This window comes from Ursus arctos, unplaced genomic scaffold, assembly GCF_023065955.2.
Source record: "Ursus arctos isolate Adak ecotype North America unplaced genomic scaffold, UrsArc2.0 scaffold_17, whole genome shotgun sequence".
NCBI lineage: Eukaryota > Metazoa > Chordata > Mammalia > Carnivora > Ursidae > Ursus > Ursus arctos.
The window spans coordinates 34226675-34243889 of NW_026622841.1; the positions used below are offsets into that span (position 1 = coordinate 34226675).

The 17215-nt window shown below is 56.3% G+C and overlaps 1 protein-coding gene across 50 annotated transcripts in view; it reads left to right on the top strand.

Annotated features, from left to right (window-relative positions):
* Positions 1-17215, top strand: part of CELF4 (CUGBP Elav-like family member 4) — a 290944-nt gene that overhangs the window by 245241 nt on the left and 28488 nt on the right. For 27 of the 50 annotated variants that reach the window (XM_044383191.3, XM_044383144.3, XM_044383146.3 and 24 more), the window contains exon 4: positions 16777-16905. In XM_044383191.3, the coding sequence (XP_044239126.1) occupies positions 16777-16905 (129 nt within the window). The remainder of the gene's footprint in view (positions 1-16776; positions 16906-17215) is intronic. The other 23 variants (XM_044383151.3, XM_044383152.3, XM_044383153.3 and 20 more) reach the window with 1 other exon arrangement.

Below are 17215 nucleotides of genomic sequence, written 5' to 3' on the forward strand. Positions count from 1 at the left end.
TGCTAAGTACTTAGGCTATGTGGGTCACTTCCGGGCGGCAGGGAAGGAGCAGAGGCAGACAGCAGGCTGTTCTGGAAACCCTTTCCAAGCACAGCCCTGCCCAAGACAGAATGGGTGGGCACTTCTGCAGGGTGCTTTGGGAGTCTTAGAAGGTTTTCAAGCCATCACACATCTTCCCTGCTGTCCAGAGGGCCTGACTGGTCACCATGAACCGTCATTCCTTCCTTTGGACTAAGGCTTCGGAGGGCCTTGTTCAAATGCACTAACCTGGAAGGAAAACGCCATCAGCTCAGTACCCACCATTAGTTCTCTAGAACTGGCAAGGTATTCGAGGGGACGTAGGGCCTTGCTGTGCTGGGACAAGGGACTGGTCAGTTTTTGCAAAGGTTGGAAAGAGGGCTGTATCTAATATGGGTTCTGTCTGAGTAGAGCTGGACAAAATAGGTTGTTCTCAGGGATACCTATGGACCCTGGAGACTGGGAGGGACGTCTTTGATGTGGTGGGGTCAGGGGAAGTGGGTGACTAGCAGTCAATATGCCATGAGCTGCCCGTCATTCAGAGGGATTCTAAGTCCCCGTGGCCTCATACACTGGGTCCTTAGGTCAGCCTGGTGCTGTAGGCCTCATTATCCTGTTGCCCAGGTGAGGTTAGGCTGAGCCCCCTGCCCCATTCACGACTGATGGGAACCAAACCTAGGCCCCTCGCCAATAAGGCCAAGCAGAGTTCCCATCTTACCTTTGTTAAAGGTAGACCTAGATCACACCGAGGTGGGGGGCCAGGCTCCCCTCCCAACTCTGAATGTTCTCAGACTAAACCTGCTCCTTAATATGCAGGTTACTGATATCGTCGGTTCCAACAGCATTTCTTGAGCTCGTGCTATGGAGCAGGCACTACGCTAGGCGCTCCCAGTAGCAGAACACAGAAACTCCTTGCCCAGCATCTGCTGAGAGGCTGACTCACGCTTTTAACTCGAAACGGATGCAGGACTCAGTCCTTCTCACTCCTTTCGGCTGCATCAGAGGCTGAAGTTGAGAAGCCAGCGCAGAGAATAGCAGCCACTGGGCCCAGGTTGCAGTTTCAGGGCACTCGGTGCTAAACTCAGGGTTCCTAACTGCAGATCTGGGGTGTGTCCTGCTGCCCCCCCCACCATGATCGTCCCCTCGGGGTGGGTGACTCTGGTCTCACAGATAACATGGCACCAGGCCTAGGGTTGGGCTATGGCGGGGCACGTTCTGCTCCTTGAGCTCCCGCTGTCTTCCTTGGATCAGCACGCCCAGACTTTTCAAGGTTAAGAGCCATTTTTAACATCAAAAATTCATCAGCACCCCCCTTGACAGATGTTTTACTTTGAGTATCCATTGTTTGAGAGAATGCAAAATGGCAATAAGCTACCTTGAATTCAGCAGTGCTTTTAAATGAATTGGTACTTTTAACATCGCAACAGCATCTATGTGCATTTGAAAAATAGTCACATCTACCTAGCAGTGAAGTATTTCTGACGCAGTCAGCAGACAAAGCTCGAGGTGCCTGGGACCCCAAGGTCGGATGGCACCTCTGTCCTTGGCTATCTGGCTGCTGTGTGCTGGGAGGAGAGAGAGGGGCATGTGGTGGGGGCACTCCCTATGGCCACCAGTGGGGGACCCAGGCTGAGAGCTCTTGTCGCCCCCTCTCCTCCTCCTGTTCCTCTGGCTTCAGCCTCCTCTTCCTTGCTCCAAGCATCGGGGAAGTGGGGGCCTTCTGCTGTAGTCCACACTTCCCCCTGCCCACACACCTGGCCCCACCTTTTGTCCTATTAGGATTACGGACCAGCCTCCAGCCCTTCTCCCAGGCACAAGCTGTCCTCCCTAGCCCCACCCTCCTTCTCCCGCATCTTCTTCTCCATTCTTAGGCACTGTGGGCCTCCATGCTTATCTGGTCCCTCTGATCAGAGAGGATGTTTTCTGGCAAAATCAGTCATGTTGAGGTGACAGAAGCCCCCACATTTCGAAGGCTACTGAGTCCAAAGGCCTAGAACTCAAAGGATGGAATGCTAAGACCTAGGGCAGGCAAGCAGAGTTATATTCTATTTTGCGCACCAGAGAAGGCTTGGCACAGCTGTTGGAGACATCAGGCGCCAATCCCGCCTACGCCACTTACTGCCCAGGAGAGCCTGAGCCTGTCACTTGGCCTCTGGGAGCCTCAGGTAGCTGATCTGTCAGATGGGGATATAACCTTGTTATCATGAAGCCTTGGTACTGAGAAGGAGGCAGAATGTGTGGAAATGTCCAGTGGGCATGGAAGGGCGGCTAGCACCATCACCCGCAGGAGAGTCTGACTGCGGTGGAGCGGAGAGGACTGGTAGGCAGCTGGGGGCTCGCCCTCCTCCTTCCCTCCCAGACACGCCTGCTTTGTGCGAAAGAGGTCCCACATGCTTGTCACTGCTGGCTGACCCCCGCAAGACCTGTTGGTTCCAGGCTGTGTCTTGCTTTTCAAAACAGGATTCTCTAGCTCCTTACAGACAGGCCCTTGTGCTGAATAGAACCCTACGTTCTCTGCTCTGTGCACCCATGTCAGGTTTCCTTCCTCATCCCCACCCCTTCCCACCCTTTTCTTCCCGGAGAAGCTGGTCAGGGTGGCCTGGCCTCTGGTGTCCTGCTCTACCCTTCCACAGCGGGGTCATTCAGGCCCCAATCCAGAAGCACTTTGACCCAAGGTCAGGTCTACTCCCGTACCTCCTGACACAGTCCCTTGAATAGAGTTTGTTGACCAACCACAGGCATGACTGATGAATACGAAAAGGGGCCCAGAGCTGGCCAGCGGGTTTCTGAAGCATGGAATGTCCCCTTTCTGCCATTCTGCGACTTACTTGATCTGCCAACCTGAAGGCCTCAGGAGGCCCCGTGAGTGACGAGAGCAGGCACCTCTGTCATTAGCAGTGTCAGCTACACTCGACGGTGACCATGCTCCCGCCCTTCAGAATAGTTTTTTCTCCTGACGAAATGGACACTCCCCTCCCCACCTCGTTAGTCATTAGAAATAATAATGTCTTGCAAATTTGCAGCCTTTCCAGTTCCCAGAGCCACGTGTTCTCCTGAGCTTCCGTGAGCCTCACAACCGTCCAGTCTGGTGAGCAGGTCAGGGAGCGATAGGGCAGGGTAGCTGAGAGGTGCAGAGCCAGACCACAGGGTTTCAAATACTGGCCATGCTGTTGAAGAGCTCGGGGACCATTAGCAAGTTGCCTAACTGCCCTGTGCCTCAGTCTCCTCACCTGTACATCGGGATGACAGTGGTATACCCACCTCACGAAATTAAAGTGCTCCCAAGCAGGCCTTGGCCCTTGGCTGAGTTAGCTGTCCCGTCCTCTCGGAGGCGTGGTACCTGACAGAAGGACTGAATGGATAAGCCTATGCCTGTGCCATACGGGCCGACACCTGCCACACTCCAAAACCCAACCTGCTCTGTGGGGTTGGAGGGCGTGACCTTGGCCTCTGGGGTGCCTGCACCTATGGGGGAGAGGGACAGGCCTGCCCCCAGGAAGGGAGGTCCTTACTAGGTACAGCGGGGGCTCAGGAAGTGCCCCCAGCCTGCAGGCTCAGGGAAACATCAAAGAGAAGCTTCTGGTGGCCGCAGGAAATGAGCCCCACTGCAACCTACATACACAACAAACCCATCAGAGAAGGCGGAGGTGCAGGAACCTGAGCTGAAAGAGAAAGTTGGTTCAAGATCGGTCTTGAGCAGAACCGGGTTCCTTGATCTTCTGCGGGCTGACACCCTCACAGATGTGGGTGGCCACGACTAGTTTTCTGACCTTTGGCATTTAGACCCCATTATCTGAAGCCCTCAGAAACACTGCGGCCACCCATCCATCCACATTTACCGATTGCTATTTAAGTACCATTGATCATAAATCTGCTTTCAGCAATCATTTTTCTCTCATCTGTGCATCTATCTATCATCCAACATTTAATCTGGGTATCTAGCATCTATTAATCATGTCTGCCATCCATCCATCTCTGTGTCTCTCTGCAGTCCATTATCAGTCAGGAGTTAATTCAGTGTGTACTTAAGCATGGGCCCGCTGAGTTCCATGGAGAAGGGGGCTGGGGGACAGCAGTGACTCCAGGAGGACTAAGGTGGCAGGAACAAAGATGGACAGGAAGGAAGCCTGAGGGCTGATGGAAGAGGCTGGGACCCTCCTCTCAGAGCAGGGCTGGCCCAGCCTTAGCTGTCAGGGCAGAGAAGATGGGAGCCACATTCCCCCCAGCACCAGCAAGCACAGAACTGTCTGGAAGGCTGAGCTCCTGCAGGCAGGCCTAGGGCCAGACAGGTGGTGCCTGAGGGGAGATGGCCAGGAGCAGCCTGGAGAAGAACTGTCACAGCTCTTCCCAGCCCCAGTTGCATGTTGGTATTACCCAAGTCGCTTTCAAAAAAACCAAAAACCAAAGCCAACATACTGATGCCTGGGCTCCAGACTAGTCCCTGTCTCAGAAGCAGACGTCCGTATTTTTGAAAGCCTCCAGATGATTTTCCAGCAGTCAGAGCCAAGAACCAGCAACCTCTAAGATCCAGGACCCTGGCTGTTATTCTGGAAAGGGTGTACCAAGGAAGGAGGGGCAGGCTCTGCTTTTCTAGGGAAAGGCTTGGGCTCTGGGCAGGGTTGGGCTCTTTGGTGGCGCCTGTGAGACAACTTTCTTCTGAGCTGCCTCGAGACTCCTGCCGGGGTGTTCAGGAAGCGTCAGCCCCACATTGGGTGGTGCTGGAGGAGGGTGGGTCGGGAGGCCTCTGATGATCCCTTCCAGGCTCACCAGAAGTCCTCGTCACAGTGTCCAGGGTGGGGACTGGGCTTGACAGGTGTGGCGTCTGGACTCAAGGATGACAACTGCTGTATTAGACTAGAAAGGTTGACCCCACGGTGCTTGCCCCTCCCCAGGAAGACCGGCAGTGGGCTGTGAGAAGTTGGGGTGCCACTCTCCTCCCTTGTCCCACAAGAAGCAAAGCCCCACTCTCAATGTGAAAACTGGGCCATGGGTCAGAGGAGCAGAGGGGTTTCGCCCCATTCCCCTGTTGTGCAGGAGGCGTGGAGGAGGGGGGTGGACCCAGGACCACCCACTCTCTCTGTAAGGCTGTAGGAAGTTGGGCCACAGCTGGAGGATGAGGGGAGCTTGTGGCTGGGGTTCGGGTTGGTCTGCGGCCGGGTGGTCTGTATCCCTCGGGCACAGCTGCGCAGCTCTACCACGCACTGAACGAGCCCCGAGCCAAAGTGAATAGAGATAAGTGGCCCTAAGTGGGTCTTTTACTTCTTCCCCGGTACCTGCGGCCACCTTGACTAGCGTCTCCATCCTGTCAGTGAGCTGTTCTTAAGAGCAATCCTTGGTCTCTCCTCGTCTTGTGCCCCAGGATACTTGGCCGCCCTCCCCCCACCTGTGCCCTGCAGAAGCCGCCTCTTTTTGCCAGAATAACGCCTTGCTTTGTCTGTCTCCTTGAGAGCTGAGGACAAACTGGCCATAATTTATGCTCCCACATGATATAAAGGGAAAAAGGCCCCATTATGCTATAAATTATCCTGTGATGGGTGAAATGCTGCAGAGTGCACCAGACGCCGGTGGAAACCCCATTAGACAACAGGGTTTGGCTGCCGAGAAGTCCCCACAGAACCCCAGGCCGTCTGCCGTGCGCCGTGTGCCTGGTAAGGATAATGTGGCAGATCAAATGTATCATCAGTTACCTGGAGAGATGGCCACGCGCCGCTGCCCCAGAGAAAGGTGACTTCTCCAAAGAACCACTTCGTGTCCCGGGCTCCTCCTGGAAAGCCTGGTGCAGACTCAGTGTGGGTCGAGGGTCAGAGAGCCAGAGAGGGTGGCAGCAAGGGGTGTGGTGGTGGCCCCCAGACCCCTCCCCTGTATTGAACCTCCTGGGCTCAGTTCCTGCCCAATTCAGGGCCCCCGTGCCTGCCCATTGCCTCTAAGAGTGTAAGAGACAAGTGTGCAGGGGCCATTCATGGCCCCCAGGGTGGTGACAGTCCCTGAGTTCTAGTCCTATCTCCTGAAACGTGCAGCAAGCCCTCGAGGGCACAGAGCCACAGCTGTGCTCTGGGGAGCCACCAGGGGGCTGGAGGGGCACGGACCCCCCAAGAGTGGATTCTGCCAACAGGTCCCATGTCCTGTGTGGGGAGGCAAGAGGACCCTGTGGCCTAGACCTCAGGAAGGGGAAGGCCTGAGGACTCATCAGGAAAGAGCTGACTTCCTTATCACCCAGGGAAGTTTAAGACAGCTGGGCTTTGGGCAGAGGGGCGAGTGAGCCTGGGGAGGGCCTGTGAGGCCTAAAGAGAGGTCCTGAGACATCAGAAATCAAGGGGAGCCTGCTGTCTTGTTGCTGAGCTGCAGGTTATGGGTGCCCTGCCTAGTTCCCCTTCCGGGCTCTGAACTGAAGCTCTGGACGTGGAGAAGCAATGGATCATTAGGCCTTTGCCAGCTATCTGTGTGCACACAGAAGGGTGGTGAGAAAGGAGAGGAGTGAGATGTCCAGGTAATGCTGTCCTCCACCAGAAGGAAGGGGACCAGAGAGCTCTGCTCAGAACACGGAGTGTGGTCTCTGCTTCACTGATGACCGAATGTGTATTCTTGGGAAAGATACTCAGCTCTTCTGGGCCTCAGTGGCTTCATCTGCACGGTAGGAATAATCAAATACCCATGATACCTGTAAAGTGCTTCTCTCACTGCCTGGGTGCGAGTGTTCGATAAATGAGAACCATGATGACTTTTACTATTGTTGCTGTTTTAACCACCTCCTGGAGTAAGCGAGTCGGTCTGGGATGGGAGCTGGTCTGATCGGTGCTGCCGGGGGACGGTGGACGTGCTGTGATGTGGGAGCTGGGTCCACAGGCTCTGGTCATGAAGGGGCGATGTGGGGGCTGTATAGGCTAGTGCTACGAATTGGGGGAGCTAGGCCAAGCCTGGGGAGCACGTGGTCGGCAGTAAGAATGGGCGCAGGTGAGGAGCCTAGACCCAGACTGTGAGACCCGGGCTAGTGTGCAGGGGCCAGAGGTGAGGGACCAGGCCCTGGGCCTTGAGGGAGGTGTTCAGACTGTGGTGGGTGCGAGACTAGGAAGGAGCACGTGCACATGCACTGCTCCTCCCTTACACCACATGCCCTGCTCCTCCCTTACACCACATGCCCTTGAACACCTGCTTCTGCACCTGCTGTTCCCTGACCTGGGCTGTCTGCCACTAGCGATTTCTACCTGGCAGACCCCGCCCGTGAATCTTCAGGGCCCAGCTCAAGCCTCTGAGACCCCTGTCCACACTCTGCCCTCATGGCCACCCCCCGGCTCCAGGCTCTGCGCCTGCGCTCACCTCCAGGGCCCCTGGTTTCCTGGAGGTCAGTGCCTCATCCCCAGCACCTGCCCCCATGCCAGCCCCATCCGAGTTTCGATCCCAAGGCTCACTGAGCAAATGGGTTCATTTATTCATGTCAACAAATATTTAGCGAGCATCCACTATATGCCAGGTGCTTCAGACATTGGGTGCTCAGCAATGAACGAAATGGACTCACATCCCTGCCTCTATGGAAGGGAGGCTGGAGATACATAAGTGAGTAAAACAATGTGATACATGTTATGAAAAAAATAAAGGGAAGAAGACAGGGGTGTGAAAGTTGTGATGCAAAATAGCACGGTCGGAAAAGTTCAATGAGCGGGTGACACTGGATGGAAGGCCTGCAGGAGGTGAAGGCCCTGAAGATGTCTAGAACATGATCTCTCCGTCAGGAGGAGGGGCAGGACGCACAAAGGCCCCGGGGCAGAGGGGCACAGGGAGTGTTCCTGAGACAGCAAGGAGGCCCAGGTGTCTGGAGCAGAGTAGGAGGGATTCGGGAGAAATGGAGTGTGGGGCGCCTCTATAGTCCCTTACAGACCTCTAGAATGTTGGGCTTGTTCTCAGTGAGACGGGAGCCAGTGCGAGGTTTGAGCTGGAAAGAGATGGCCTCTGCCTTGGATTTGAACTGACCCCTCCGGGTGCTGTGTGGAGAGCAGAGAGCAGGGGCCTGGGTGGGTGTCAGGAGACAGCGAGGAGGTGACCCACACGACTAGGCTCGGCTCAGGCCAGATCCTGAAGCACGGGAGGCAGGCTGGCTGAAGGAATGCGAGTGAGGGGACTGGAAGCAGTTCTGTGGTCTCCTGCCTCCCCCCACCCCCAACATCAAACAGTGCCTGTCAGGAGGGAGCTGGCGGATCAAGGCTGGCACCGCCTCCCCCGGAGGCCAGAGCTGGCTGAGGGTCCTCATTTGCATCCCCGGTGGAGAGGGAGCCCCCGTCCCAGCCCCAGCCCAACAGCCTTTGATCTGGTTTGATGTCTCCCTCAGCCTTCTTCCCAGGCAGACAGGCTTTTATCCTTGGAGGGGGAGACAGCCCCCGCCCAGCTGCCTCCCTGGCTCTGGCTCTGGCTCTGATACAGTGTGTGCTGTGGGGACCAAGGAGGGCATGACTTTAACACTCACTCTTCACTTTGTGCTGAGAACCCACCTAGGCCTGGCTAGCGACCCCATGTCCCAGGTGAAGGGACTGGCTCTCCAGACGGTGGCTGACCCCATCACAGGGCTGCAGAGGGATCCAGCCCAGGCTCCTAACCCTGGGGGTGGATGGATGCTGTGAACAGCCCCCACCAATTTAAGGAGGGACAATTGTTGGGATCGCATGATGAGAGGAGCCCCCTGCCCTGTCAACACCCCCCACCCCACTTGGAAGGCAGGTTTGAGGCTGCATGCTGCTTTCCGGGGGGAAGGAAAGGGGCTCTCCTAGGGCTGACAAATAAGAGGCAGGGGAGATCTTGGGACTTGCAATCTTGAAAATAGCACAGATTATGATTCAGATGATTGGTTTGAGACCTGCTGGTCCCTTAGGAGCCAGAGGTGCCTAGTGGGTCTGGATGAGCAGGACTGGTGGAAATGGCACGTGGTGGGGCTCAGCGTAACTTTGGGAGAAATGCCTCATTTGGAATCAATCCAGGTAGCCCTCCTGGAGGAGGCTGGGAAACCTCTTAGTGGACCCCCAAACACTGCCATTTGGTCAAGGTGGTGCAAAGGGAAGCCTGGCTTCTCAGGCTGGGCTGGGCAAGCATGACTTTGTTCATTTTGCAGTATGTGGGAGCCCTCTCCACATCCCTGGGGATGAGGGTGGGGGTGGGCATCCTCACTTCACCAGTTGGCACCCCTATGGGTGGGTAGCAGTAAGGGCTGTAATTGGCGCAAAGAGTGCATTTACTGAGCATTCACTATGTGCCAGGCTCGGGGCGAAAACCCTGTGTATTCAGCTCATTTAACTTCTAACAGCCTGACCCGGTGGGCACAGCAGCTATTCTTTCCCTCTTACAGATGAGGAAACTGGGCCCAGGGAGGTACGTGACTTGCCTGTTTGGTTTGACGAACAGCTTCAGTTAATGCCTAGAAGATATCCGCCCCCCCCCAGCTCCAATTGAGGTCGAGTCCTCCGGCCTCTCATGTCCCTTCACTGAAGGTCCTCCTTGATCTGCAGTGAAGTTAGGGAACAGGAGTAAGCCTTTTCCTCCTTGGACTCACTGCCTGTGGGCCGTGAGCACTGAGATCATCTCCAGGAAGAGTAGATGGTTCTGGAATCCAGGAGGCACCCTGGGAAGTCCCCTGGTCCCAAAGTAAACAGCCTGAGAGATGCCTGAGCACCCTGTATGGGCCAGTCCTCAGGACTCCAGGTTCTGCCAGGAGCTGAGGCAGGCACGTGGGGCACCCCGGGCTCCCAGCTCCGGCCCCAGCCAGACCACCTTGGGGTCCAAAGCCTCCAGAGCAGGAAGGAAGACCTCTGGCTCAGTGATTGTGAATGTCTGGCATTTTTTCCTCACTCCCCAAACTGCTGACCCAAAGGAAAGTGGCTTTTGCCAGCCTGGCCCTGTATCCCCCCCACTAATTCCTCTGCCCTTCCCACCAGCCACAGACCTCAAAGCCACTTATTCCCCACCCTGGCCCCTGGCCCTGGGCTTCTCCCAGCTCCCGTCCCCCCCAGACCCGCCCTCAGCAGCCGGAGGGAAGAGAGCAGTAACAGTCCACTGTGGCAATAAAAGGGATTAACCATCTGAACGCTCGCCCACAGCGCCGTCTCTCCTTAAGCAGGAAATATTGTTTAATGCCGATGGTAATGAGCGAATCGAATTTTGGAAATTAAACCGGAATTTGAGCATTAGCGCTAGGGCGCTGGTATTTGGCAAGTCAAGGGGCGCTGCTGCCACCACCTCCGCCCCACTCAGGGGCCCACTCCCCCTGCAGAGCCCTGGAGATGTTCCCTGCACGTCTGCCCTCCCCCCCACCCCCAGGCACCACTCTGAGATATCCTAAATTGGGGCCTGTCCTAAACCTACTTTTGCTCTCCGGCTTCTGTGTTTCCCGGCCCACCTTTTAAGATGCAAATCCTTCCAGCCAGAGCCCCATTCTGCCCTGACGCCCAGGGTGAAGGAGTGCAGGAGTCTTTGTCGCTTAGGGAGGGACTGGAAAGAGACTCTGGCAACCAGATGCCACTGCCTTTTCATAAGCACCTACCCACCTATCTCTCTGGCTCCTGGGGTGGCACCCAGAGCTTCTTAGAGGTTGGGAAACTGAAGTTTAATTAGACTGACGTTCTGGGAAAATAAAAAAGACTCGTGAGGCCAGAGGAACGGGAGAGGTGTGTGCTGGTGGAGGGGATCCGGCAGGAGGCCCCCGGAAACAAGCAAAATCGAACCAGAGCAGGTCCTCCCATTACAAGTCCTGTTGGCACGCAGGGACCTCTCAGAGTGGGTGACAAGAGCAGCCCAAGGGGTCCCTCCCACCTCTCAGACTTTGCTCAAATTCTGTGGTAGGCCTGGAGGCCCCCCCCCCCCCCCGCACCTGTCCTCTGGACAGCATAACTGCAGCCCCCCTCCTCCTGGAAGCCTTCAGCACGTAAACACTCCCTACCTCCCCTGTTGGCCCCTCTGGTGTGCAGTTCAGAGCCATTTCCTGGCTGTCCTCTCGCACAGCAGGTGCTCAATAAATGCTTTCTGAAGGAGCCTCCAGCGGTGGACCCAGGAGGGAGGGCAGGTGCTGTGACCCAGGCCCTACTCGAAGTGGCCGTGAACCCCCTTCACTTGACACAGGACTGAGTACTTTTTTCATGCATTATTTGGGGGGTGGTGTAGACTCTGCCATTCCCTGCAGTGGCGGGAGGACACAGGGCACAGAGAACAGAATCACCCTCTCTGGGTGCAGGCAGGGCCGAGGAATAGTGCCCACCTTCCGTTGCTTGGCCCTTCTGGGGTGTCGCACTCCCGCTCCCCAGAACCGCAGGTGCTCCCCACCCCCGCAGACACGGGCACTCACTTTTGAAAAGTGCAGGGAGGCAGGAGCAAGGGGCTATGGGATCCGGAAGTCAAGAGACCCCAAGAGGCTGCAGTTACCCATTTTGGAGCGACCTCTCTGCTCCAGCTTCCTCATCTGCAAAGAGCTGGGACTGCAGGCACTGTCCGGGGCCCTCTCCAGCTCCGCCACTCTGTGGCCTTGTTCCCTGGGGGGACGGCACACTAGTTCTGGGGCCCACAGTGCGCAGCCTCCGCGGGCTTTGCCTTGTTTGGCAGCGGCCTGCTGTAGATGGGCGGTCTCCCCGTCAGGGGTGCACGCAGGGCTCCAGTGAGTGGATTCACCTCTCTCGTTACTTTTGCAGGAGCAGTGCTTGGAGCCGCGTCTGGCACAGACAAAGTGCTGGAAAACAGTTGAATGACTGAGGAGCATGCTCCCTTGCTCTCTCTGTCCCTTGACAGGGGGAGCCCATGTGAATACTCGAAGATTGGGGAGGTTTGGGACTGGATTCCACCCTGGGAGTCAGAAAATGAGTATATTGCAACCCCCTACCCTAAGCTGGGCTCTGCTGAGGGGAGGATACTGGGTTCTAGTCACTAGCCTCCTCTTGTTCACATATTTGGGCCCCATGACTTCCCACCCAGGGGCATTTTCAGCCCCCCCCCCCCCCCGGCTCTGAGGTCTCTCCTGGCCTCCTCACCTCCCTGAAGGAGCAGCAACACCCCCATATCCCAAGCGTGGGAGGCAATGGACTTAAGGCCCAGGGCTTACAGGGGAGAGTGAGGACATCACCCAGGGACCCTGCATCACCTCGGACAGGCAGCTGTGCTCAGGGACTGCTCGGCCTGTCCCAGGAGTTAGGGGTCTGTGTGGATGTTAGAGAGGGCGGGAACAGGCTGGGGAAACTGAGTCATCCTCTGAGACGCTCACTAGATTGGCATCAGATCCAAGACACCAGCAAATGGTACCATTGGTCATCTGAGACCATCTGGGGACAGTGCCGTGGGAAAGTAGCCAGAGGGGGAGGAGGTCACAGGGGGTGGGGTGACAGGGGAGGTTGTCCATCTCGGCTGGTCAGTCACAGCCTGAGTCTGGTCCCCCCAGAGATGACCTCTCCCCATCTAGGACACACAGCAGGGGGTGGCCCTCCTGACCAAATCAGGGTAGGGCAAAAGAAGGGGGGGGGTGGCACTCTATTTCCTCTTCCTCCTGGATAGAGAACCCCGAGTAGTGGCCCTTGCTGTTGTTACTGCTCACCAGGTCCTGTCCCTGTAGAATCCCTTGGAAGCCTAGCATCTACCGCCTGAGGCAGGACTGACTATTCCCATTTTGAAGACCTAAAGACCCAGGTGGGAAGCAGTTATGCAGCTGCAAAGCAAGGGAGCTGGGGTTTAGCCCTAGGGCCTGGGCCCGCAAGAGAGTCCCCCTTGGACTCAGAGCCCTTCCAGCCTCTGGTCTGAAAGAGAACCCTTAGAATCACACCAAAGCCCAGTGGAAATGAAGAGGGGAAACGGGGTGCATTTGAGGATCCTGGAAACCACCAACATCTGAGTGGGTGTGGGGTCACCCGAGAATCCCTGGGGGAGTAAGAATGGAGCAGATTTCTTTAGTTCCTTGCGGTCTTCCAGAAAGGCAAGACTAGCTGCAGTTTCCCTGGGGAGATCTGGGTGGTCGGGGAGAGGAGCCTGGCCCCTACACGTTTGGAAAGTGCTCCAGAAGGAATGGCTCTGGTCTAGACCGAAGAGCTGTAAGGAAGGCAAGATTTCAGGGGAGAGGAAGAAAAAACTAGGGGGAAAAAAAACTGGCAAAAGGAAAGTGGCTTGGTAGAAAGGCACGTGTGGATGAATTTTAATGTAATCAGAAGGCTGTCATAATGATAATAAAGGAATGCATTCAGACGTCAGGAGAGAGGAGAAGGCGTGGGGCTGCGGTCCCAGCATTTAAATCAGGCTCAGGTGGAGGAGGGGCCTACTCTTCCCTCCCTCTTTCCTTCCCGGGGTGGAGATGGAATTTCTAAGCAAGAGGGCCAGGGATTAGCTGGAGGCAGGGGGTTTCACTTCATTGTCTTTCCGGAAATCCCATTTAATCGGAGTCTTTAAAAGGCGCTGGGGGCAAGAGGGAGCCCTAGGCCGGCCCGGAGCGCAGAGTTGTAATGGCTCAGGACTCCTCTGAAGGCCTGAAAAGCTCTGTCCACTTCCTGCAAAATGCTGCTGCTGCCCCGGGGGGCTCAGCAGAAGCCCCTGAACATCTCTCCTCTCTCTCTGCCCTCTCCTCTGCCCATCTCGCTCTGTCTGTTTCTTCTTCTTCTTCTTTTTAAGATTGTATTTATTTATTTGAGAGAGAGAGAGAGTGAGCATGAGCGGGGAAGGGGCAGAGGGAGAGAGAGAAGACACCCCCTGAGCAGGGAGCCTGAGATTATGACCTGAGCCAAAGGCAGACACTCAACCAACCAAGCCACTCCGGCGCCCCTCTTTGTCTGTTTCTGATTCTTTTCCCTCCATTTCTGCCATGTTCCTTCGCCTTCTGCCCCTAACCCCATCTCCCCCCATCCCTCCTCATTTTCACCGCTCCTCCCTCCCTCCCTCTCTCCCTCCCTCTCTCTCTCCTTCCTTCCTCTTGGTTTCCCAGCCCAGAGTTTGGAGTCTCAGAGCCCTGAAGATGGGGCCAGGGTGTGCCTGGTCCTGGAATGGCCCCAGAAGCCAAGTCAAGCAGCCCAGTCAGGGGCAGGTTGCAGGGCTGGGGCTCCAGGCCCCAGAGCTTTGGCTGAAGTCCACTACTGGTGAAGGCCAGTGCCGGTGGTCCCCAGCCCAGAACTGGTAACAGGAGCTGGCAATGATGCCCTGTGGGGCATGGAAGGCTCTGGGACCCAGGGCCATGCCGTCATTGAGAAGGTGCCGGGTGCTGAGTGCTCTGGGCTAAGGGCTACTAGCAGGGCAGAGGTCAGGGCTTCCTGAAGAGGAGGACTCAGGGGTGGCCTGTACAGCTGTTGAGGTTGTGGAATAGATGGGAGGTTCAGTGGGGTGGAGTCTGGAGCCCATGACCAAGAAAGAATTCTTGAGACGTCTTTGGTGCAAAATGGTGGTTTATTGAAGCACGGGGACAGGCCCCGTGGGCAGAAAGAGCTGCTGCCCCGGGTTGTGAGGAGTGGCTGATTATACACCATGGGGTTGGAGGAGGGGAGGTAAAAGGGAGGTTGAGAAAATACTTCCATATGTTAAAGAAGATCCACAGGAAACCGGAGGCCTTGCCATTGTCAAGTTAAGGTTGTTTTTCCCTCTAGCAAGGCGTTAACATTAAGATGGTTGGGAACTCCCTGGAGGCTGCAGATTATAAGGACTTTTGATTGTATCTACATTCCCTTCCGGAAGCTAGGTTATTGACAGAAATACTTCGTTCTTGTAAATCGCTAAGGGATTTGTAAACTGAGGGAGACTCTGGTCTCTATAGGTTGACTATTTCTTTGTCCTTTAGGGCAGTGCCTGAGGAGTGTCACATACATTCCATGGAGGGGTGTCAGTCCCTGCTTTGTCCTCAGCTTGCCTTCTGTTCCCTCATCACAGCAGTGCAGGGACCTGTTGGTTTCCTCTGCTCTGCTCCAGACCCGAGGACAGCCCCTCAGCTCTATGTGAACTCCCCTGGCAGTGGGGGCTGGGGGGGGTTCTCTCTGGGGCTGGAGGTGCCAACCAGCCTGAGCACACACGGACATGGTCCCAGAATGCTCTCACCTTCGGAGGAACCAGGAACTCAAGGCCATTGGCAAGGTGGGGGTGTGCATCTCTGCAGCCTTGGCTGTGTGTGCCTGTGTTTGTCAGTCATTCGAGAGTCCACAAACATGGAAGTGAGCACCTGCGGAGTGCTGCTACCGCAGGGATTCCACCCGCCACTACAGCTGCATAACAGTTTGGCCCCAAACTGAGTGGTGTAAAACCATTTGTTACGCTCATGGGCCCTGCTGGCTAGGAATTCAGACAGGGCCCAGCACGGGAGGCCTATCTCTGCTCCAGGATATCTGGGCCTCAGCTGGAAGACTCAAAGGCGGGGGTCTGGAATCATCTGCAGACCCATTCACGCCAGGTCTGGTGGTCGATGTGGGCTGTCAGCTGGGGGCCTGGGTTCCTCTCCATGGGGACAGCCGTGCCAGCTAGTTGTAACTTCAACACGGCAGGGGGGCTGGCTTCCACAGAGAAAGTAGGCTCAAAGACAGGCAAGTAGAAGCCGATCCCTTTTATGACCCAGCTTAGGAATCAGCAGGCATCACTTCTGCCTTCTCTATTGGGTAGAGCAGTCACAGCCCCGCCCAGATTCAAGGGGAGGGAGCACAGACCCCACCTTAGTGGGAGGAGTTCAGGGCAGATGCAGTAACCTTGTGGGATGGGAAATCTGGCCGCCACAAGTGGGGCTGCAGAACCACACAGTCCAGCAGGATCCCTGTTCCCCTCAGCACAAGGCCAGGCCAAGTGGTGTCAACAAACCACTTGGGACTCAACACATGGGTAGAGGGAGGCTGGTGAGGGAGTCCAGACTTCAGGAACAGGGCCCCCAAAAGTGCCCAGGGCTAAATTTGGAAGCATGAAATAGGAAGGGCCAGACCAAGGAAGGGACACCAGATGGAGGTAAAAAACAATGTGAGATAGAAAGAAGGTGTGACCCTGGGAATGGTACAGGCCCTTCATCCATCCACTCCATAACTCCCTGCTGAGGGCCCACTGTGTGCCAGATATGCTGTTCCAGCCAACGCCTGGTCTCTTCCTTCAGCAAGGACGTGAGGTGGGGGCAGGAAGTTAGAAACCAGAGACACAGGCAAGGCAGTAAATGATTGTCCTTTGAAATCTGGGCCATGAGAGGGAGGAGCTGAAACAGAATAAAAGAGAGCAGGAAGGAGGGACGTTGATGAGGAAGCAATATTTGAACTGAGACCTAGAAGAAGAGAAGAATTCAGTCTTGTGATATGGGAGGTACTTTGAGCAGCAGGAACAGCCTGTGCAAAGGCCCTGTGGCAGACTTGCCTGTTGTGAGTTAATTTTGGCATCTGTGGGTGAAGGTGGCTCAAGAAGATAGCGTGTGTCTAAGAGGATGGAGGAAGGGAATGCAGGGCTGTCCAAACAACCCATGTGCCACCCGTGGGCCATCTGTGTGCCATAGGTGAGCCGCCAGACCAGTGGCCTTGCTCCCTCTGGGCGGGAGGGGGCACAGTCGCTGCCATCCACCTCCCTTGACCCAATCCCTCCTTCCTCACCTCCTCTTCTGGCTATGCTCTCCCTCTTCCCCAAACCCCTCACCCTGTGACCGGTCCTGCTCTAGCTACGCCCCAGCCCTCCCCCTCCGGCTATGAGCCCTCTCCCCTGCCCAGTTCTTCCCTACCCCCCCTACCCCCTTCCTCTTCGATCGTGCCCTCTTACCCCGGGCCAGCCCCGGGGCAGCCCGGCTCCCCTGGCCCGGGTAAGCATCTCCTAATTTTGTTCCAGAAGATAGAAAACTCTTCGTGGGCATGCTCAACAAGCAGCAGTCCGAGGACGATGTGCGACGCCTCTTTGAGGCCTTCGGGAACATTGAGGAGTGTACTATCCTGCGTGGGCCGGATGGCAACAGCAAGGGTGCGTGGGGGCGGGGCGGCGGAGCTGGCGGGTGAGGCCCCGGCCGGGCCCCTCACTGACCGCTGGGTCCTGGGCCGCCTCCCGCTGGCCGCGACCCGCGACCGGGTAGCCAGGGAAGCATGCTTGGAAGGGGCCAGGCGGTCCGGCCTGGGGATGAGGGAAGGCCGCTAGCCGAGTCCAGACAGGGGCAGGGAGACTTAAGGGGTCTTTTAATTCTCCCGCCGGTCCAGGTCTTTCTGTGTCTGTTTCTTGGTGTCTTCTTTCTCAGTCTCTGTGGGTCACCCATTCTGCTTTCATCTGGGATGCGCCC